We start from the raw sequence: 23607 nt of genomic DNA, 5'->3' as shown, positions 1-23607 counted from the left end.
GGCAAAGAATATTTGAAACAATCTGTCCTACCATTCTCTTTTTCATATAAATAAGCATTACCTAAACCTAGACTAAAGGCTCAATGTACATTACTAGTTAACCACAGAGGTGTGAACACTAGCTATATTACCAAATAAGAAGCACTAATTCATCTTGCTGGTGTAGTTTACATTCTCACGTAAAGGTAAGCTATAGGAGAGAGTATAAAGCATTACCTTTATGACTGTTATTATACAATGGGACTTGAGATGTGCTTTCCAGTCTGAGAACTTTTGCTACAGGTCTCGCTGGACTGTTCAGAGGACTGATGGCTTCTGGAATGGGTCTCAGCTGGTTAAAGTCAATGCTCAGAACCGAGTTCTCATCATCATGATACACTGAGTTTGTTTCACCAACTTCCATTCTGTCATCCATTAACTCAGTCTGCTGAAGTGAAGACTCTGGAGTCTCTTTAGGTAAGCAAGGACCCAAATGACAAGACTTATTCTCAACCAGTGGTGGGTCTACAAGAGAAGGCTCAAGTTTTGGTGTACCACCTTCGGAAAGGACAGATGGCAGAATGCCAGTTCCTCCAACTGAAGGCTGCAAAATGCTTTCACTGGATTTGGTCACGTTTGTTGAAAATGCCTCCTTCATTTCTGTCTCTTCAGAGATACTACAAGAATTTAAGTCACTGTTTCTTTTGCTGTCCAATTCCAAGCCGACGTTCTGAGGACCGTTTGTCTCTGGTGTGTCTGTTATCACAGGAACTGCGGCCCTGGCACCAGTAACAGCCTGCTCCACTGCTGCGGATGGAGATGACGAAGATTCTGTTGGTTCCGTTTCCACAGGTGCTGAGAAGGAAGTCTCCGTGCCGCACATGGGCGTGTCAGAAGGCACAGCGTTCTCCACAGATGCAACGGACAAACTGTTTCCTTCTACCTTCCGTTCTGAAATGCTGGTCCTGGGTTCGGACGCCGCTCTAAGAGCATCCTTTGGCCCCAATGACTCAGACTTGGTCTCCTCTGTGCTATGTTCACAGACAGAGGGGACACAGGCCACAGTCTGAGCCTGCACCAGTGACTCGGAAGCACGTAAGTCACAGGACGGGGGGGTATCAGTTATCGTATGCTGGCTCTCCTGAGAAACAGGCTGCTTTTTAGCGGGAGAAAGAGTTAAGTTCAGTTTTTCCATAAAGCTCAACTTTAAGTCTTTGCTCTGCGGCTCATTTGGGGCACTCTCAGCTCTAACTGCTGGCTGCTTACTATTCACTCCTTCAGTAACATCACTGTTGGAGACTTCCCCTTTATCGTTTTTTGGCTCGATCTGTCTCTTTAAGCCTGCGGTGGTTTTCTTACTTTCTCTGTTAGTCCTCTGCAAGTGTCCCGGAGGTGCTCTTTCCTCATTTCTCATATGCTTATTTTCCTCTCTGCTCTCCCGTTCCCGTTTCCTCTTTTCTTCAGTTCTGTGCGTTTCTGCTCTGAAAGCCGCACTTTCCCGCTGGTGCCCAGCATCAGCTTCTGTGGAATCAGTGTGTTTGTGAGTTCTACTGGCTAAAAGAGAAGATGGACATCTTCCTTCTTGAAAACTATGATTACTTACAGCCCTGTCTCTTTTACAATCTTCCCAGCCTCTTCTCTCCTCGACATGGTATTTACCTGAATTGTGAGAAGACTTTGCCAGTTCATTTTTGGAATGCGGAAGCACCACTCGTTCAGACCTTCTCCAGTGATCCTGGCCTTTCACTACTGATTTCGACTTCTGATCAACTTTTCTCTCTTCTTTGTCTTGTGATTTAAGTTCTTTTCTATTTACATTTTGTGATCTTTCACTTTGTCTTTCGAGCTTTTTGTCACTTTGAGATTCTAGTCGAGTGTGTGACTTGTCTCTAGAGCTTTCTTTCTCCCAAGAAGAGCTGATGCGTTCATTTTTATGATCTAAATCTGTGTTACTTTTCAACTTTGCAGTTTTGCTTTCAGCCTTTGGTTCACCTTTACCATGTTTCTCGGGATGCCCCTGTGGCCTCTGACTGGCCTCCGTGACCCTCGGCTCACCATCACCATAGCCAGCGCTCAAGTCTTTCCGTATTCTGTCAGCCCCCCGGTTGTACTGGCTATGTCGACTGTCTCTCCTTCCTCTTCTATGATCCTCATTTGAACTACTCTCACCAACCTGATAATGGAAACGTGACCAAATGCCATTGGTGGAGTGTTTTTCAACAGATGTAGGCAAATGCAAAATGCTCTTTTTTTCACAGTGTGATTTTCCTTCCTTTTCGTGGTTTGGCAGTGAAGTGCTATAATGTACATCTTTAGAAACATCACTTTTCACTCTGTGATCAGTCTTTGAAGAGTCATCCAAATGGGGAGATCTGGATTTAAGATCTTTTGTTTTAACTAGATCTGATGTCCTTGAAGTTTTATGATTATTCCGAAAATGTGGAAACTCCGACAGTCTATTGAGAAATAGAAATTAACACCAAAAACAAAGTCAATTCCTTTTTAATAATCCAAGGTTTAATCACATGTGATACACTTTAAAATTGGGGGCCCACATACTGGCAAAACGAATTTTACTTTGTTAAAAAGAATAAGTAGTAAGAATTTACCAGTTCCCAATGTAATGGACAAGTTTTTAAAATAAGGAACTCTCTTTCATCTGCTTTGCTCAAACCAAGCCTGAAGGACCTCTCAGGTTTCTCCCAGCACTGGCCAAGGTCGTTCAGATTTCCTTCACTACTGGAGAAAGAAAAGCAGGGAGGAAGGGAGGAGGAGTGGCAGGAAAAAAGAGGAGAAGAGGTGGGTGGGGTGGTTCTGTGATAGATGACCAAAGCTGCGCTTTACTAAGCGTCCTGTGGCTTTAATAGAAAGAAGTGAGAAACCAGAGGCTGGAAAGAGCAAGAGGGGATGGAAGGTTCTGAGCACAAAGACCACTCCCAGTTCAGCTGAGAGGTGATGGGCAGCAGTGACAGTAGAAATGGGGGAGAAGTGAACGGGTTGAGAGAATATAGACATAAAAATCAACAGGACGTGGTAATGGATTTGGGTCTGAAGGATGACAAAGAGCTCAGTGTCACTGATGACTCCCAGGCAGGGGGCCTGCACGTCCCTGTTTGCCAAGTAGTATCAGTGTAATTACTAACAGCACTTCCTTCTACTCTCGAAAGTATCCTGGTTTGGGCAATAAATTAAACGGTCATTCTATCTTTCAGACTCTCTAGCTTGCACCAGCTAAATAAATGTTGGGGAATCCACTGAGCAAGGAACAATGGAATGGGTTCAATCTTAAATTCAGTGTTGGATGAGATAACTTTGAAAATTTTGTACAGATGTAAAGTAGTTATCTACATATAAATGAAACTGACTAGTACAAGTAAGATTACATCAAAAGAAAATACTGAAAGAGAAAGGAAAGCAAAGACATAGCTTTGAAGAAAACCAACTTCACCAGAAAAACAAGTCTCAAGTTAGGAAGAAAAGTAAGGCTCATGAAAGCCAAAGGGAGAAAACTGTTTCAAGAAAAAGGGTCAATCAACTATGTCAAATTGTGTGTAAAGACAAGTTAAAATGAGAAGCCAAAACGATATGATGAATTTAGTGGCAGTCACAGGAGGAAGAGGTCAGAATAGACTGGGTTCAAGAGTGAGTAGAAATGGAAGGCGGAGAAACAGATAGCAAATTTCGATAACTGTCTTGGAGGTTTGGACTATCAAGGGGAGAAGAGATGAAATTCTCTGAAGCCAAATACTGCCCCAACCAAAAAAAAAAAAGTGAGAGAGGGAGAGAGAGAAATTAAGTAGAAAATCCATTTCAGAGGAAAAAGAATATGTAATTGAGAGATATTTTAAGAGTTGTCTATGACAGAATGTATGACGCAGACATCCTCCTTGCCTTTTAGTAATTTGGTGGGCCCCTTCTGGAGCCCATGACATACACCATCATCTTCCCAGGATCAAAGAATTTCAGAACAAGATCCCAGTATATTACAAAACTGGATACATTCAGAGAGCTATGTGGCAATATTCTATTAATCATCATACAGAAATCGTTATGACAATATACCATTAGAATATTAGCTCTTCTCAGTGAAACCTTAAAAATTTAACAAAATGCATGATTTTCATTATCTTTCCAAAGTTAAAAATATTTCACATATCAATATTCATGTAATTTACAAACATATCCACATCCCTCAATCATACCTTTGGTGAAGATTATTTATTTCTTCATCCTTGCGGTTTATTTCCACTCTGGCAGTTTTGATAAGTGCTGAGATATTTTTCTTAAGAGACTGGTTTTCATTTTTTAAGCTAAAATTCTAAACATCATAAAATATATTTAGTAAAGTATGTATCTATGGAATAAACCACTATTTATAATAACTATTGATTATTGAATGCTAACTACATGCTAGGCATCACTTATTTTATCTTATGAAATTCTCATAACAGTTGTAGGAGGACTACAGTGATGCTCGTTATACAAATGGGGAGGTTGAGATTCAGAGAAGAAACTGGCACCAAAGAAAGGCTATTTAAAATGAAACAATTTAAAAGAGGGATGAAAATGAAAAACCAAAAAATAACCAGAAAAAAAGTTCTGCCTGGGTCATTATTTTGGAAATGATAAAATTTGTGTTATATTTAATAACTGGAGGTTTAACTTGAAATAATATACTAATTCTTAGGTGAACAAAGAATGAATTGAAGACTGATTGGCTCTTTGGGAGAAAGGGAAAAGAAAGAGAAACACCTTTACCAAAAAATAAAAATCAGAACAGGACATTCCTAATTCTGTAGCATGATAACAACAAAAAAAGTTACTCTGGCAAAAAGTGTGAGGGCACCACCATTTTCCCCCATCAGTCATTCTAAATCTTGGGGCTCCTCAAGCCATTCTTTTAAACCACCTGATACAATCAAAATTTTCTATTCTTTAACTATTAACTAGTCTAGCAACATTTATTTAATCATTGGTCAATATCATTGAACAAATCAAGCAGTTTTCTTTTATCAGTTTCATTGACACTGGAAATAATGCATATTTGGCCATTTTTGCTATTTCACATAATACTTCGAAAAAAAGTTTCCATATAATCTGTCAACCCTTTAGAATTTGAATTTCTAACAAAGAATTTTACTAACTTTTTATTTTAAAGGCTAATAAGGCAAAAATAAAATATTCATTATAATTCTACCTGTGTCTGTATTTCTTTAAACTTTTTCATCAGCTCTTTCATTTGCAACTGACATTTTCCATATTCTGCCTGCAACTGTAAAATACAAAAAGATCAAGCATAATTTTAAATTATTTTCTTAACTTAAATGACATTTGAAAATATTTAAAACTTTGTAAATCAACCCACAAAGTAGGGTAAATGAGGTCTATTTCTATTAACAGGTACTTAGTTAGACTACTGGTTTTTAAAGTTGGGCCTGCCAATAATGTTATTTTCTTTAGTTTCACATTCAGTCTCCAAACTTTAAATTCAAATAAGGTAGAAAGAAATTTGTCTGCATGAAGTTTTGGGACAATTTATAATTTAGTACAAATCATGAAAAGACAAAATGTTTTATCACACTGATTTACCTGTTGAGATTTTATATATTTAGACACTTAAATTTAATCAAGCAAAATTAAAACTACATTTAGGCAAACATTCAGAAGACACTGTTTTAAAGCAGATCTGAAGGCAGAAACTGATGTAAATACTCTTTTAGTCTAAGAGCTACTTCTCAAACATAGAACACCTATTCAGAAGTTAGCCGATGTCTGCATTTCAGGAGATATCAAAGCACAAAATAACCATCGTTCATAACTCTGGTAATCCATACATCATTATATGTTGCCTCCTTTGCAGTGCCTTCTTCAGTCAGGATTTCTTCATATAAATCCAAACAATTCCTGGATGGTACAGAGGATTTGGATGCACTGTCTAAAACAAACAAGAAACCCTTCCATTAAAATAAGTATTTCCAGATTCAATAAAATCCCTATCAAAACTCCAATGGCATTTTTCAAAGAAACGGGAAAAACAATCCTAAAATATGTACGGAACCACAAGACTGCAAACAGCCATAGCAATCTTGAGAAAGAAGATGAAAGGGGGAGGCATCAAACTTCCTGATTTCAAACTATAATACAACACTGCAGTAATCAAAAGTATATTTTTATAGGAATAAGAACAAACACATGAGTGCAACAGCTCTTTTACAACTTGTCTAGCAAGTTTTCCGGTCCACACTGGAAAACACTCCCATGGGGGGAAAAAAACCAGATACAGAGATCAGTGGAACATAACAGAAAGCCCAGAAATAAACGCAGGCATGTATAGTCAAGGGCAACTCAGGTGGTAAAGAATCTGCCGGCAATGCGAGAGACCTGGGTGTGATCCCGGGTCAGGAAGATCCGCTGGAGAAGAACATGGAAACCCACTCCAGTATTCTTGCTTGGAGAATCCCATGGACAGAGGAGCCTAGCAGACCACAGTCCATACAGTCGCAAAGAGTTAGACACGACTGAAGTGACTTCGCAGGCAGGCATGCGTATATGGTCCCAACTTATGACCAAGGAGCCAAGAGTATACAATGGGGAAAGGATAGTGCCTTCAGTAGATGGTGTTGGGAAAACTGGACAGCCACAAGCAAAAGAAAGAAAGTAGACCCTTAAATTTATATAGCACACACAGAAATCAACTCAAATTAAAAACCTGAATTTAAAATCTTCAACCATACTTAATATCTTGTAATAACTTATAATGGAACAGAATACAAAAAAAGAATATACCTCTATCTATCTACATATATATATACTGGATCACTTTACTGTATACCAGAAACTAACAAAACAATGTAAGTCAACTATATTTCAAAAAAGGAACTGCCTGGCAGTCCACGGGTTAAGACCACATTCTTCCAATGCAGGGGACACAGGTTCCATTCCTGGCTGGAGAACTAAAATCCCATGAGCCCCGCAGAGGGGCCAAAAAGGGAAAAAAAAGTAAAAAAAATTTAAAAAACTGAAATGTATGGAAACAGACTAAAAACGATGGTTACCAAGGGCTAGGGGTGGGGGAAAAGAGATATTGATCAAACTCTTCTGGGTTTGCGGACAAGTACAAACTTCCAGCTATAAGATGATTAAGTTCTGGGGATATAATGTACAGCATAGTGATAATAGTTAATAACACTATTTTATATAATCAAAAATTGCTGAGAATAATCCTAAAGAGACAGTAATCACGTGATGCTATACAGGTGTTAGCTAATGCTATGGTGGTTATTATTTCGCAATATTTAAGTGTATAAAATCAACACACTATACATCTTAAACTTACTTAATATTATATGTCAATTATATCTCAATAAAACTAGGGTAAAAAAAGAAAAATATACATGTCAAGCATTTTGATGTAGTGTCTACCTCTACACAAAGAGCTATACATTTCCCCATCTCTTGTATTTCATCTAAATCACTACTAATTTCAGATTAGAACTAGAGAACCACTTTATCTACAACAAATTTGTCAACAAATCAGATGTAAAGATCATATTTGTTCAAAGCTTTGAAAAATCTGATTGCAGCAAAGTTTTCTCAATTAGAAAGGTCATTAGATTCTCTGCATATTATACTCGTACTGATTCATTTGAAAATACATATAGCACCTACCCTTTCCAAAAGTTCTATCATGTAGCCTGTAACAGTGTGTGAGATAATATATGTAGTCACCACCACCAGGCTTTTTTCAATGGCACAAGATACTTTTCCATAAGGTCCAATTAAATCTGACACCCAGATGAAAAACAAACCTAAGGGCTAATTTTTTCACTGATAGAGATTTGGGCAAAAAATAGTTACCTGAGTATAATCACTTCAAAGAAAAGGCAAATTGTTGAGAAGCTATGAGTTATGCCAGGAATTGGTAACAACAAAATAAACACTTCCAATAGACTGACCAAACAAAATAAGAAAGTATTTTGTTACCGAATTTACATACCAGAACCAGCACTGTCCAACCCAGCATATATGTCCAAAGAACCTTCATCATTATTTTTAAGAGGAGAAGCTGGAAAAAAAAAAAAATCAAAGACTGGTTAAAACTGACTCTATATACTTAGTAAAGTTTTTCTATTTCTACTCTGAAGGACCAGAAAAAGAGTATCAGTCTTATGCCAAAAAAGAAAACTGTTTAGAAGATTTTGTACATCCTTATAAACACACACATCTTAGTACACAGATACAGACTTAAAAACTCACTTTCAAAAACCGTACTAGTAATAAGATTCCCAATCCAGGGTCAGAACAATCTTCCTGCGAAAATAAAAACTCTAAACAAAATATTAAAGGCTAACTGTAGTTAATGCTCTATCACCAGACTTACTGTAGCAGTCATTTCACAATATATACAAATATCGAATTATTATATTATACATCTGAAATTACTGTAATATTATATGTAAATGGTACCTAAATTAAAAAAAAAAAAAGGTATCTGAAGAACTAAAGAGAAATCCAAAGCAGGCAAAAACTGGAGAGGAGGTGACCCCTGCAAGAAGCAATGAATTCCTATCCCCCTTTTTTACAAGTTTTTGTGCAAGGATAAGCTCTAGTTGGAACCACAGTAGGCAGAAAAACTCAGATGGACACTTCCAGTCCTAATAGCTTGAAGAACTAGAGAAAAAAACTTTGGGGGTGATAACAGCAACTACAAAGAGGAAATCCAAAGAGCCACAGAGAGGACTCCCCAAACTGTGCCCAAATCTGAATAACACAAGCAAAGGTTAAAACTCCCAGGAGTCCAGCTAAAAGCTAAAAACTCTCTGAACTAAATAGAGATTTCAGCTACTGTTCACCACAGGGAAGATAGAAGATTAAGTTCAGTTGAGATAAATGCCTGCTAAAATTAAAAACACTAGCACTTTTCAGAGGAATATAACATAATCATATATCTCGAACACTTACAATGTCCAAAACGCAATTCAAAACTTCTCAAAAGAAATCTTGGTAGACAATAAAAACAACTCCAAAACCAAATGAAAATTCTAAAACTGAAACTACAATACCTAATGTAAAAAGATTCAACAGAAGAGGCAGTGAGCTTGAAGACAGATCAATAAATTATCCAATTGCAAGAATAGAGGAAAAAATATTTTAAAAAAGATCAGTCTTACTAACCTATAGAATATCATGAGTTCTCACATACTATAGACCTGGAGTCCCAGAAGAAAAGAGATAACGGGGAGGAAAGTGATTCTAGAAGGGTACTAGAGGATACTAGAAGGACAAAAATGGTAGATAACTGAGTAAATACAAAAGACTAATATTCCACCTCAATTAGTTTTAATTCCCCTTAGTTTATTTAAGATACATACAACAGGCTAAAATAAAAATTACAGCACTGTATCACAGGGTTCATGACATCTTTAACATAAAGGGACGGAAGGAGGTCAAATGCAACTATATGTACAAGATTCTACATCTTACATAAAGATTTAGACTATAAAATAAAAACATTTTATTTATACATAATGTACAATAAATACATTATAAAATAAATAATAAACACATTTTAATAACTAGACTATAAAATGTTAAAGATGTATATTGCAGTCCCTTGAGCAACCAACTACAAAAAACAGCGCAGAAAGGTATAACCAAAAAGCTAATGTGCAAACCAGAATGAAATTCTAAAATACATTCAAATGTCTGAAAAAGGCAAGAAAATCGGAAAGGAAAAAAACTGATGAGATAAACTAAACTTTTTAAATGACAGGTCTAAATCCAACCACAGCAATAAAGGACATTACTGTATTAACTGATAAAACTGGTATAAAGATGGTAGACTAAGTAAAATTATAGTATTAGTGTTAAATTTACTGAAATTGATGATTACGCTGCCTTTATGTAAGAAAACCAACTTTTGCTTGTGAAATATGCACTGAAGTATTTGGATGTAAAGGACCATAATAATACAACTGATTATCAAATAGGTCAGGAAAAAACTGTGTGCATGTATGTGTATAAATAAAAAAGTATGTGCACAATGTTAAAGCCACTGGCATAGGTAAAAGGTTCCTTGCATTTTTTGATTCTTACAACTTTTCTATAAGTTTGAAATTACAGATATAATAAAAGACAAGTACAAAAATGTTATATGAATAAAAATGTTGGTGAAATCATGTTAACCAGTGAAAATAAAAACGTACACTGTGTATGTAACTATCAAACAATGTATGCATGTGGACAAAAACTTGAGAAAGAGCAATATACAGAAATGAAAACAGCTATTTCCAGCAAATGAGAATAACAAAATTGTTTTGTCCTTCAAAATAAGAGTTATAGTTGTGATACTTATGAATCTAAATGAAAAGTAAATGTGGTCATTATACTTTCCATTTTTCTATTGGTTTAGAATTTTTCAAAGAAAAAATATCGTAAGACAAATACATAGCAGCATAACAATTTAAAAAAACATCAGCAAAAATAATTAAATAACACCAAAAATCAAATAATGCTATCCAGAGTGGTTATGATGACCATATTCCATGTGAATCTATTTCATGTCTATGGATATTAGGTTTTTAAAACATATTTTTCCTCATAGTTCAGTTGGTAAAGAATCTGCTGCAATGCAGGAGACATGGGGTCGATCCCTGGGTCAGGAAGATCCCCTGGAGAAGGAAATGGCAAACCACTTCAGTATTCTTGCCCAGAGAATCCCATGGACAGAGGAGTCTGGCAGGCTGCAGTCCATGGGGTCACAAGAGTCAGACATGATTTAGTTACTAAACCACTATCAAGCAAAAATTCTACTAGACATGTTTCACAACTACCCTTTTCATTCTATAGCAATCATAATTCTGATCAATAAATATACAACTATATCCTCAAAAAATTTAATGAGATTGTCATAGCATAATTAGAATTAAGACCAAAGAACTAAAATGTTATGTCAGAATTTGGAAGTTTAAAATCTGCATATTACTAAAAATATTTCCATTTTATGAGCTTATTTTACTATTAGATTTTGGCTGTCTCTTTCAAACTGATCATCTATTTGTGACTGTCCCTAAACAACAATAAGCAAGTACCACTCCATTTACTGGAAATATCAATTCCAAGAGTAGCAAGTATCTATCATATATATTATGTATGATAAGTATATATATGGTATATGTGTGTGTGTGTATAAACACACACGCATACACCTTATCAATGAAAGCACCAAGTGTAACCACTGGGCCACCAGGGATTCCCCTTGTTCACTGTTCAGTCACTCAGTCATGCCCGACCCTCTGTGACCCCATGGACTGCAGCACGCCAGGCCTCCCTGTCCTTCACTGTCTCCTGGAGTTTGCTCAAACTCATGTCCACTGAGTTAATTGATAATGCCATCCAACCACCTCATCCTGTTGTCCACTTCTCCTCCTTGCCCTCAGTCTTTCCCAGCATTGGGGTCTTTTCCAATGAGTTGGCTCTTTGCATCAGGTGACCAAAGTATTGGAGCTTCAGGATCAAGTCCTTCCAAAGAATATTCAGGGTTGATTTTCTTTAAGATTGACTAGTTTGATCTCCTTGTTGTCCAAGAGACTCTCAAGAGTCTTCTAAAGCACCACAGTTTGAAAGCATCAATTCTTCAGTGCTCAGCCTTCTTTATGGTCCAACTTTCACATCTGTACATGACTACTGGAAAAACCACAGCTTTGACTATATGGACCTTGGTCGGCAAAATGATGTCTCTGCTTTTTAATGTACTGTCTAGGTTTGTCAGGCTTCCCAGGTGGCTTAATGGTAACAACACAGGACACCCAGGAGCTATGCGGGTATGATCCCTGGGTCGGGAAGATCACTGGGAGGAGAAAATGGCAACCCACTCCAGTATTCTTGCCTGGAGAATCCCGTGGACTACAGTCCAGGGGGTTGCCAGGAGTTGAATACAACTGAAGCAACTTAGCACGCACACATGTCTAGATTTGTTATAGCTTTTCTTCCAAGAAACAAGTGTCTTTTAATTTCCTGGCTGCAGTCATTATCCACAGTGATTTTGGCCCCCAAAAATAAAGTCTGTCACTATTTCCATTTTTTCCTCATCTGTCTGCATGAAGTGATGGGACCGAATACCATGATCTTCATTTTTGAGTGTTGAGTTTCAAGCCAGCTTTTTCACTTATATTTTTTCCCTTATATTTTTTCATATGACAATAAAAAATCATTACTGCTTATACTGGCAAAGTTGTTAGTTTTATTATATTTAAGAGACCTGAAGTATAAAATAAGAAAGTTCTCACTTACTAAGCACTTTCTATCTGCCAAGCACTTCACTGTATTCATTTATGTGTGGGGAGAAAAGGTTGATAATGACAGTGTGATCCATGAGAATAAATACATGACTTTATAATTAAATAAATTTAGAAAGACAATTAAAATGAGCTCTTACCAGAAAAGACATCAAACAAACTTGTTCCATCACCATTGTCATCATCTGCTGCCATGATCCTATTTCTTTTTGATAGTCGCCATCTAAGGTATTAAATAGAAATATTCTCCACTGTTAAAATCAACCTCACAATTCAGAGACTAAACTTAGCTTTAAGTTAAAAGATAACTTTCAAATTTGGACACAATGACAGGGCTCACTGTTTGCTTGTTTTTATTTTAATGTCTGGCATTTTCTAAAAGCTAAAACTATAAAAAAAAAAATCTTAAACTTGCTGATATGGTTAACCCATATCACAAAGCAAATGATGTCAATTTTATAAAGTAGACCAAAAGATAAGTTAACTTTTATACTAAAATAAGTCAACTATCATACTAAGTAAGTGCAAATATATGGTGAGTTCTGTGAGTCCTCTTAACAAATCATCAAACCTGGGGGTAACCTTAGATATACATGACACTCTAGACATACATGTCTTTACCAACAAGGGAGTAAGATGGGCAAACTGCAAAGAGTTAGAGTTCGATACTATACTAGGTTAGCAATGGTGTGGGAAAAAAGTGACATATATACTCTCATGGGCTTTCCAGGTGGCTCTGTGGTACAGTCTGCTTGCCAACACAGGAGACCTGGGTTGATAACTGGGTCGGGAAGATCCCCTGGAGAAGGAAATGGCAGCCCACTCCTAGATTCTTGCCTAGGACAGAGAAGCCTGGCAGCTACAGTCCATGGGGTTGCAAAAGAATCAGATACGACTTAGCAACTAAACAATGTTCACATATACTCTCATACATCAAGGGTATGCTGGTACAAACTCTGAGGAGGTACTCTGGCAACAGCTATCAAGTTTTCAAGTCCAATTTAAACAATTTTATGTCTAGTAATTTGCTCATGTATATACAGGAATATTTGATGTGTCACGAGACTGGAAGCAACGTAAGAATCCAAAGCAGTTCTAAGAATATCTTGACTTATCTGACAGTCACTAACTCATCTGACACTCTCCATTCTGCCTGTGAGACATATGAATGCTGCCCACAGTCAATGAACCATGGCCTCTGTGGCTATTTGGGCTTATTACGGGTGTCTGTGCCTGCAGAGGCCTGCTCTCATCAACCGAGATAAGCTACCAACGACCAGGTGCATCTATTACCAAATCCAATTATGCTAATTTCCTTATTTTTCTAAGTAAAAGTATGATTGTTGTTGCTGCTTTAGTCACTAAGTCACGTCCGACTCTCTGCAACCCCATGGACTATAACCTGCCAGCCTCCTCTGTCCATGGAATCCCCAGGCAAGAATACTGGAGTAAGGTTACTGTTCCGCTATTTCCCAGGGAAAACTAGGATGAATGTTCTAGGAAGTCTATAAGGTGAGAAGCAAGACACTTATAATTGCTTTCAAATCAAGTGAGGGTGACATAATCCAAAATACTGGAAGAGAAAATCTAGTCTGTCCTCAGATGGACTGAGGTATAGAATTTGTTACTCGAATGAAAACAGTCCAGGAAATCCCAGGCAACATCTTCTTCGTGTGCAAGGAAGTCAGAGCTCTAATCACTGGATGTATACTCAAAGAAAAGGTCATGATTCACCACAGAGATATAATTTATATAGTATGCCTTTAAATAAAATCAAGGTCTATGTGTATGTTTGCAGCAATCAACTCTGTCATAGCCTGCGCAGTAACTACAGAAGGCAAAAATGGCAGAATCACATTTGGCAAGTAACACAACTCTTGGCAAGGCAGCACCCAATGGATGGAGAAGAAACGCACAGGTTTCCTGGCAGTAAGCCTACGACTAGCTGCAAACGGAAGGGAGCATCACTCAATGGATTTTTTTTTTCCCCCACAAAATGGTGACCAGTTAATCTGATGACTTGGTGAAACAGATCAATGCCTTCATTGCCTATCATTTCAGTTTCAGTTTTTACTATTGGCAGTTATTACTCCAAAAAGATTCTACTTGTCTTGGTTATTTAAAATTGGGAAATACAAGAGATCCAAAAAATCCTGAGTTTTTGCCCCTCACCTGTCTTAAGCTTTTCTGCAACTGTTTATGGGATCACTGTCTGCAAACCTTACTTTCTAGGCCCCTACTACCAAATAAAATATATACTTTTAAATTCCTTTTAAAATTTAAGAGAAAAGTGACTGCTCATTTCTTAGTCACAGTACATGGAGCACTAAGAGATCTTCAAAATTATCTCTGAGAATTATTTATAATTGTTTCTGAGAATTATTTATATATATGTATAAACACATAAAGTTAAAGGAACTGTGGCAATTACGATGCCTCTTTATTCCCTATCTACCCTTGTGTGATAATGGAGGTAGGCCTTGAAAATATCTCTGCTTTGCTAACTAGCCCTGCGTACAGTCCTGTCAGCAGAGCGTGCTGAAGGGGCCCTGGAAAGGAAGGCGGCTTCTCTTCCTACTTTGAGCGTGTCTGGCGGGCCAGGTTCCTGCGGAGCCAGCGTTCCCCAGCATTCAGTAGCTACAGCACACAGCTTCTCCAGCACTAGGTTTCTGCAAGGGCACAATTTTCCTACATGCCTGCCTCCTACACATAAGGCTGCTACTACAATGGACTCCTGCAGGACACAGCTTTCTCCTCCTAGGCTTATGGACAGGGCAGCTTCTCCAACGCCTGGACCCCACAGCACCCAACAACCAGCAGCATCTAGGGGCTCCCTAGGCACCTCCTCTGCTGGGTTCAAAGCACTGTCACCAGCAAGGCACTGGGCAACTTCGGCAACATTCAAAGAGCCCGGCCACACTCTTTCCAACGATGGGGAGATGGGTCTTCTCTGGATGATCTATCTCAACCCTAAAGGTAGCGGCTAATCCTGTATCTGCTACTCCTTGTTTCTTAGGGTTATCGTTAACTCTTTACTAACCAATTCCCAGTTATTCCAACTCGCTGTTAACAATTCTAATATGCTTTCTCTTTTAAAGCTACCAGGTGGCTTTTGTCTGAGACTCATAGGCAGTCACAACAGAGGTTTTAACACACTCTGCTAATCGAGCAGTTAAAAGAGTTTTAAAGATATAGCTCTGAACACAAAATTGACAGATTTGATCTGATGATTTTCATATTACCTACACTAAATTACTACACTTATGTTACTTCCAAGCACATTTGTAAAAACAGACAACATATTATGATAGTGAGTTTCAACAAATTTCACAGATATGCTTTTATTAATAAAATTTGAAATTAACAGTGCATTTTCAAATTTCCCAATTACTTTCGAAAACCACACACACAGGGCAAAGAACAAATATTAATGGAAACTGGGAAATACACAGAACTAACAATGAATATACTACAAAACATTTGTGGGGTACAACGAAAATAGTACTTTTAGAGGAAAAGTTATAGCATTAAATAAATTTATAGGGAAAAAATACAAAATATTAATTAGGTCATCCAACTCAACAACAAGAACAAAGTAAACTGAAAGAAACACATAAAAAACATAAATTAATGAAAAGAAACAAATGCTCTAAAGATGAACAAAAATAAATACTAGTTCTTTAAAGGGACGAATCAAATAGACATATACCTGGCAAAACTAACAAAGAAAAAGAAAGAACAAACATCGGGAATAGAAAAGGAGCCTGGCTTCACAAGGGCTTCCCCAGCGGTTCATCAGTAAAGAGCACGCCTGCCCATGTAGGAGCTGCAGGAGACTCAGGCCCGATCCCTGGGTCGGGAAGATCCCCTGGAGAGCGAAACGGCAACTCACTCCAGCATTCCTGCCAGGAGAACCCCACGGACAGAGGAGCCTGGCGGGCTGCAGTCCACGGGGTCCCAGAGAGCCGGACACGATCGAGTGAACACACGCGCACGGCAGTTTGACATACAGCGGAGATTAAGTTATTAACAGAAGATATTTGAAAGTTCAATGAAACGGATGGTTTTTTTAGAAAAACGTAACTTCTCAAAACTGACTAAAGAAACAGAAAATATGAACACATTTTTAAATAATTCAACACAGTAGTTAATCTAGGATGATTAAATAATGATTAAATAGTTTGATACAGTAATCTACCCATAAAGAAACTTGTAAATCTATCATACCTTCGAAGAAGAGATAAAATCTATTCCAGACAACAAATGGGGGGGAAAAGGCTGAGAGACAAGATTTATAAGGTTAGTACAGTCTAGACATCAAAACTGGCCAAAGACAGGACAAAATAGGAAAATTACAAGGCAGGAAAACTATAGGTCAATCTTTCTTATGAACATAGAAACAGTCTTTTAAAAGTATTAGCCAACTGCATCCAACAAGACATTAAACAAAAAACAAAAACAAAAGTACACTAAGGACAAGTAAGATTTATCCCCCCAAATGGAAATGGTATAGCATTAAAATCTCAATTAGTATAAGCACTGTCTTCTAGTTGATGAAGTTGCTTCCCACCAGGGTACAAATTAATAGTTCCGATCTGTTATACATGTATATTGGAATTGGATGATTTAATCAATGGTTGGTGGTGAGAGCCAGGATTCTTGCTACTGAAGCAGAAGGTTACAGAAAAGCAAGAGAACATACTAAAAATGACCCCTGCGGTCACAGATTATAGCTGAAGACCTCAGTAAGAACACACACTGAACTCAACATAGATACAGATGATTAGATATAGAAATAATTATAGGTACATGTGTATACATGAGTTAGTAGACACACACGTACTGATATTTCTTTGCTCCACCAGCAAAGGAGCAGTAAGCACACATAACATCCACACCTTATACTCTAACACTCTTCTCCATTAACCTGGACCAGGGAATCCCCTGAAAACTTTTTTTTTGCCATGTAAGGCAACATATTCATAGGTTCCTAAGATTAGAACACGAACATATTGGCGAATCCCTTATTTGGCCTAACACGCTGAGACTGATGTTTAAATTGTAGCTTGTTTTAATTAACTAAAGAGTTAAAGAGGGGGTTCCCTGGTGGTCCAGTGGTTAGGACTCCACAGTTCCATCGCAGGGGGCACGGGGGCTCAATCCTTAGCTGGGGAACTAAGATCCCTCAAGCTGTGTAGCATGGCCAAGAGAAAAAAAAAAGTTAAATGGCCATGTGTGGCTAGAGGTCGCTGTACTGGACAGCAGTTAGACAGAATATGAGCAACCGAGAGCAGAGATCAAGTTTTAGAAATCTCTATATTCTCAGCACTTAATACATAAACATGAAAATAAAGGTGTGCTAAATAAACAAGGAAATCAACCAAAAGACCCTTAACCAAAATATATCTATATCCGTTAACTAAAGCTCTTGGTTTATTCACTGGCTCTCACTCAAAAGACTACTTAGTCTTACTCATCATGAAAAGCTCACAGGGAAGACTTCACAGAGCTGTAGTTACAATTTAATAACACGTAACTAGTTCTAAACGCCATTCGGCCCTTGTAAAAGTGTGTCTGAATACTCTCCTAAGGTGACAAGCTCCGGGACATCCGTAGCTTATTTTCTACAACTGCAAAGCAAAACTGGATTCAACACTGGATGGGCAAACACAAAGAAGTTGGGATAGAGAGCAAGAGCTGCTACAAAAAACAGGGATACCAGATCAGACTCCTCCGCTGCTCCTTCAGTGCCTGAAAACGAGGAACTGTCTGTACTAAAATACAAACCAAGAGTCAGCAGTAAGATGCTAAAGTTAATAAATACATTCCTGTAAGTCCAAGCTCACCAAGTCCAAAACCAAACCAAAAAAAAAAAATCTTTCCATCAACATCTGTCACCTCCTGATATCGCTGTTTCTTTGAGTACCATCCCTACTGATGCTTTTCCCCTTTCCTTTGTTCTTGCTAAAGAAATTTGTTTCAGCCTCCACTATAGCTAGCTAGTTATCTTCCCTCTCCAAACACATGCTACCCACAATTGTTGAGTTTCTTCTTCCAAAGCAACCCTGTTCATCTCATTTCCTGCTCAAAAACTTCGTATTACTCCCCAACACCTACTGAATAAAGTCAGTGCAGACACTGCCACTACACTTCTGACCCTCTCACTCACGGCCCCAAGATTTCCAAAATCCCAAGGTTCAGTGAAACTGGATTCCTGCGAGCAAACACACTTCCTGACACCATCTTCCCACATCTATCAATAAGTTCACAAGCAAGCCTGGGTTTGAATACCCGCAGAACAGAATGTGAGAACTGAGGTTTTAGAAAGTCTGGTGAAATACTTGGAGTTCTTCAACCACAGAATGAGGGAACCACTAAGAGCTTTTACGGCCAAGAAATATAATTGTCAAATCTGCATTTCAAAGAAAAAAATCTGCATTTCAGACATTCACCTCTAGCAAGAAGAGTGTTGAAATTTATCAGGAGCGAGGCAGACAGCAAAGGCTATGATGACATACAGGAGACAATGAAGGTGACTGAGTTATTAACTGCGGAGATAAAGGTGAGAAGCAGACCTCGGAGAGTTCAGTGACAGAATTAAAAAGACTTAAGGAAAAATGTGTTCAAGTATCGGGCTTCCCAGATGGATCTAGTGGTAGAGATCCCCGCCTGCCAACGCAGCAGATCTAAGAGATGTAGGTTCGATCCCTGGGTCGGGAAGATCCCCTGGAGGAGGAAATGGCAATCCACTCCAGTATTCCTGCCTGGAGAGTCCCATGGACGGGAGAGCCTGGCAGGCTACTGCCCACAGGGTCACAGAGTCGGACACGACTGAAGCGACTTAGCATGTACGCACCTATCCAAGTGCCCAGCACTGCCCATTTCAAAACCACGGCCTGAGCTGTCTTTTCAAAATGCAAATATGACCATGTTCCCTCCTGTGTTTAAAACTCTTCAGTGCTTCCAGCTGACCCTAGGTTAGAACACACATCTGTCACAGTCCTGCTCACAAAGCCCCGAGTAAGCCAGCCTCTGCCCACTCCTCTAAGCGTTGTGGGCTGTGCGCTCCATCGCTTCAGCCATGTCTGACTCTGTGCAACCCCATGGACTGTAGCCCGCCAGGCTCCTCTGTCCATAGGATTCCCTAGGCCAGAATACTGGAGTAGGTTGCCACTCCCTTCTCCAGGGCATCTTTCTGACCCAGAGAACGAATCAGGGTCTCCTGCACTGCAGGCGGATTCTTTACCACTGGCCACTGGGGAAGCTGCAGTGTTAGTCTCCATCATCCTCCCCCATTCTCCGGGAGTCTCTGCTCTGATCCTAAGGGCCTTCCTTCAGCTCCTAGAACAGTCTGTTCCTCCCCCACAGAGCCTCGGCAGGGAGTGCTCTTTCCTCACTGCCCTCCTTGACTCAATTCCTCTTGATACTGTGGCTTATGGGCTTCCCCAGCGGCTCAGCAGTCAAGAATCCACTTGCAATGCAAGAGATGCAGGAGACTCCTGACAGCCTACACTCCACAAGGTCGCAAAGAGTCAGACATGACTCAACCCAACCCAGGGATCGAGCCTGGGTCTATTGCATTGCAGGCAGATCTTCACTGTCGAAATCACCAGGGAAGCCCCTGTTAAATTTAACCATCTGTTAAATATTCTTATAACAGTGTCCTTTCTCTACATGGCCTCTTTTCAGTTTATGATTACATTTTTGTGGGATTCCTAGAGAAATATCTGTCTCATCCACTAAACTGTATGTTCTACCAAGACCAGGCCCTGGTCTGTTCTGTTTACCATTGTATCCCCAGCTCTCAGCACAGAGTCGGACAGGTTGGTAGGTAATAGAAAAAATATTTGCTGAAATAATCAAAATCCCAATTTGCTAAAGACAACTCTTCAGTTCCTAGCTTCAATAACAAGGCAGTCATGCTTTTAACTGAAATGGAGAACCAAAGAAGACATGTTGAATTATCTGTAGGACATTCAGGACAAGATGTCTAAACAGTATATAGCACCGAAGACAAGACATAATTGCCACTGTTTAGAAACGCTGGGCTGGAGGAAGCACAAGCTGGAATCAAGACTGCCGGGAGAAATATCAATAACCTCAGATATGCAGATGACACCACCCTTACAGCAGAAAGTGAAGAACTAAAGAGCCTCTTGATGAAAGTGAAAGAGAGTGAAAAAATTGGCTTAAAGCTCAACATTCAGAAAACTAAGATCATGGCACTCGGACCCACCACTTCATGGCAAGTAGATGGGGAAACACTGGAAATAGTGCCTGACTTTATTTTGGGGGCTCCAAAATCACTGCATATGGTGACTGCAGCCATGAAATTAAAAGATGCTTACTCCTTGGAGGGAAAGTTATGACCAACCTAGACAGCATATTAAAAAGTAGAGATATTACTTTGTCAACAAAGGTCCATCTAGTCAAGTTTCTCCAGTAGTCATGTATGGATGTGAGAGTTGGACTATAAAGAAAGCTGAGCACAGAAGAATTGATGCTTTTGAACTGTGGTGTTGGAGAAGACTCTTGAGAGTCCTTTGGATGCAAGGAGATCCAACCAGTCCATCCTAAAGGAGATCAGTCCAGGGTGTTCATTGGAAGGACTGATGCTGAAGCTGAAACTCCAATATTTTGGCCACCTGATGCAAAGAGTTGACTCATTTGAAAAGACCCTGATGCTAGGAAAGATTGAGTGCAGGAAGAGAAGGGGACAACAGAGGATGAGATGGTTGGATGGCATCACCAACTCAACAGACATGGGTTTTTGGGTAGACTCCGGCAGTTGGTGGATAGGAAGGCATGGCATGCTCTGGTTCATGGGGTTGCAAAGAGTTGGATACGACTGAGTTGAACTGAACAACAGCCAAGATTAGAAACTATCCAAATGTCCACTGACAAATAAATGGATAAAAAAGATGTGGTATACATACACAATGGAACACTACTCAGCCATAAAAAAGAATGAAATATTGTTATCTTCAGCAACATGGCTAGACCAAGAGATTGTTATATTGAGTGAAGTTAAGTCAGAAAGAGTAAGACAAATACCACATGAGATCATTTACATGTGGAATCTAAAATATGACACAAATGAACTTATTCACAAAACAGAAAGATTCACAGACACAGAAAACAAGTTTATAGTTATCAAAAGGGAAAAGGAGTGGGGGGAAGGGATAAATCAGGAGTTTGGGTTAGCAGATACAAACTACTATATATGAAATAGATAAACCATAAGGTTCTATAGCACAGCAAACTATATTCAATATCCTGTAATGAACCATAATGAAAAATAACATGAAAAAGAATTTATAGAGTAAAAGAATATGTAAAACTGAATCACTTTGCTGTATACCAGAAACTAACACAACATTGTAAAGCAACTATACTTCATCAATTAAAAAGACACAACTGCTATAGCTGAGATCGCTCTTGAAGTTACAAAGACCAGTGATTCTCTTGAAAAGGAAGACAGGAAACAGAAGAGGAGGAATTATGTATCAGTATCTCTTGGGAAGAAGGATTTTTCACATTTGCTCTCATCTTTCCCCAAATGAGTGTCTCAATATACAATGAGAATTGTTTCTGATAGGAGAGTTGCACCAAAGTGTAGAGGCAAACTTTTTAAAGTTGAGAACCATGATGATGAAAGAAAAGAGTCGCAAGCTCACTCATAATCTTTTGAGGAACAATCCCAATGAATTCAAATGTGAAGGCAAAGCAGATGAGAGAAGGATCACCTAGGCTTTTGTGATAGGATGTCTTTAAGAGACAGTCTGAAGGAGGTTTCCTTTAAGAAAAATAAAAATCGAGGGAATGAAATAAACATTTGTAGAGAAAAATAAAAATATCTGTAGACAAATAGTCAGGGGAGAGGGAAAGGGTATCTTTAGGCTCACAGGAAAGGCTTAATCAAATATAGCAAGATCCCTAAAATGATGTACGGGGAAAAGAGTAACAAACACCATATACACTGTACCCTACGTGCCAGCCACTGACCTAAATGCTCTTAAATACATTATTAACTTATCCTAAATCCTCCCAAAGTCCTATGAGGTACAGACTATTATTTTTCCCAATTTACAGATACAGAAATAGATAAGAGAAACTTGCCTCAAGGTCCAACAGCTGGTAAAGGGAGACCTGGGATTAGAACCCAACTGTCTCTAAAGCCAGATGACAAAACCAAGAGTATTCATTAGAGAGAAGAATATAAAAAAATTGTTTTAAATGGGTGATCTCTTGCAAAATGGCAAGAAACGCTAGAACTAATTGGGGTAGGGGGATTCTTCCCCTGAAAGGCCTCTGTCCCCCCTCCAATCAAAAGAGCCCTGAGTGAGATGGAGGAGGAGCCTTCGAGACAGACAAGGTTTGGAGCTGGAGCTGTAAAGAATGGGAAAGAGCAGGAAAGAATCAGAATCAATGGCAAGTTGATGTCTGAAGCGCAAATCTTGAGACTCTAGGAATTATACATTCACACCTGACTTAGGGTCTACTCTGTGTTAGGAAAAGAGTCTCATACCTGTAGAGATTAAGGTAAACAACTTCTCTGGGTATAACAGTGGCCGAAACAAACAAACTACATCAATGATCACCAGACACAGGAAAGACCCATTCCTCCAGAGAATCGCATCCGAACGAGTACATTCCAAGGAGAGATAGGTTTTGGGGGGGGAGGGGAAGGAAGAATGGTCAAAAGGACAATTCCAAGGAGAGAGAGATTTTGGAGGGGAGGGGCAGGAAGAGTGGTCGAAAGGACAATTCCTACCTGCGCTAGTCCTCACCCCCGCCCCCTCCCAAATTCTCTCGAAGGACCACAGAGGGATCTGGAGTGAAAGCCCAGAAGCTGCATCCGAGGAACGCGGCTTCCTGGGGGCCCCGGACATCAGACGCACGCCAACCCCCACCGATTCCGCTGCTCCCTTCAACTCCCTGGATCCCCGGACGCAGTCAGCCTCCGCTACGGGGACTACCGCGCCATGCAAACTCTTCCCAGAAGCTCCGCGAAGACCGGACCCCCACAAGAACTTACCCGCCCCGCCTGGCCCAAAGCAGCCTGGGATCCTCTCTGGACACCCTGGTCTCCCTGCATCTCCACCAATGCCAGCTCGCTATTAGCACCCGGAGGCGGGACTGAGCGTCCACGACCAATCGGATCGGACGCAAAGCACGTCCTCGGCGCACATTAATAGTTCCCGCCTTTGGGAGGGATTAAAAAAAACACGGTTGGCGCCAAACTCGCGTGTTTGAGGCAAAGGGGCGGGGCCTGCCCTGGCGGGGAAGAAGGGGCGGGGCTTCGCTACGGAAGGGGCAGAACCTTGGCTGA

The 23607-nt window shown here is 39.4% G+C and overlaps 1 protein-coding gene and 1 non-coding gene across 4 annotated transcripts in view; one reads left to right on the top strand and one right to left on the bottom strand.

Annotated features, from left to right (window-relative positions):
- The window catches only part of CASP8AP2 (caspase 8 associated protein 2), a 31231-nt gene extending 7844 nt beyond the window's left edge, over positions 1 to 23387 (bottom strand). Inside the window, exons 1-7 of one of the 3 annotated variants that reach the window (XM_043439394.1) lie at positions 23314 to 23387; positions 12416 to 12498; positions 7976 to 8044; positions 5814 to 5914; positions 5177 to 5251; positions 4182 to 4297; positions 217 to 2435 (exon numbers count right to left, since the gene is read on the bottom strand). In XM_043439394.1, the coding sequence (XP_043295329.1) occupies positions 217 to 2435; positions 4182 to 4297; positions 5177 to 5251; positions 5814 to 5914; positions 7976 to 8044; positions 12416 to 12470 (2635 nt within the window). In that variant the 5' untranslated portion in view covers positions 12471 to 12498; positions 23314 to 23387. Of the gene's footprint in view, positions 1 to 216; positions 2436 to 4181; positions 4298 to 5176; positions 5252 to 5813; positions 5915 to 7975; positions 8045 to 12415; positions 12499 to 23049; positions 23168 to 23188; positions 23208 to 23313 lie in introns of those variants that run through there. The other 2 variants (XM_043439395.1, XM_043439396.1) reach the window with 2 other exon arrangements.
- LOC122422987 lies at positions 6174 to 6237 on the top strand. The gene has a single exon (XR_006264066.1). It is a non-coding gene; the product is annotated as a U7 small nuclear RNA (small nuclear RNA).
- Positions 23388 to 23607: the final 220 nt, after the last annotated feature.

Source organism: Cervus canadensis, chromosome 20, assembly GCF_019320065.1.
Source record: "Cervus canadensis isolate Bull #8, Minnesota chromosome 20, ASM1932006v1, whole genome shotgun sequence".
Classification (NCBI taxonomy): domain Eukaryota; kingdom Metazoa; phylum Chordata; class Mammalia; order Artiodactyla; family Cervidae; genus Cervus; species Cervus canadensis.
Note: the sequence above shows the minus strand (reverse complement) of the source record. Positions and strands in the feature narration are given on the sequence as shown.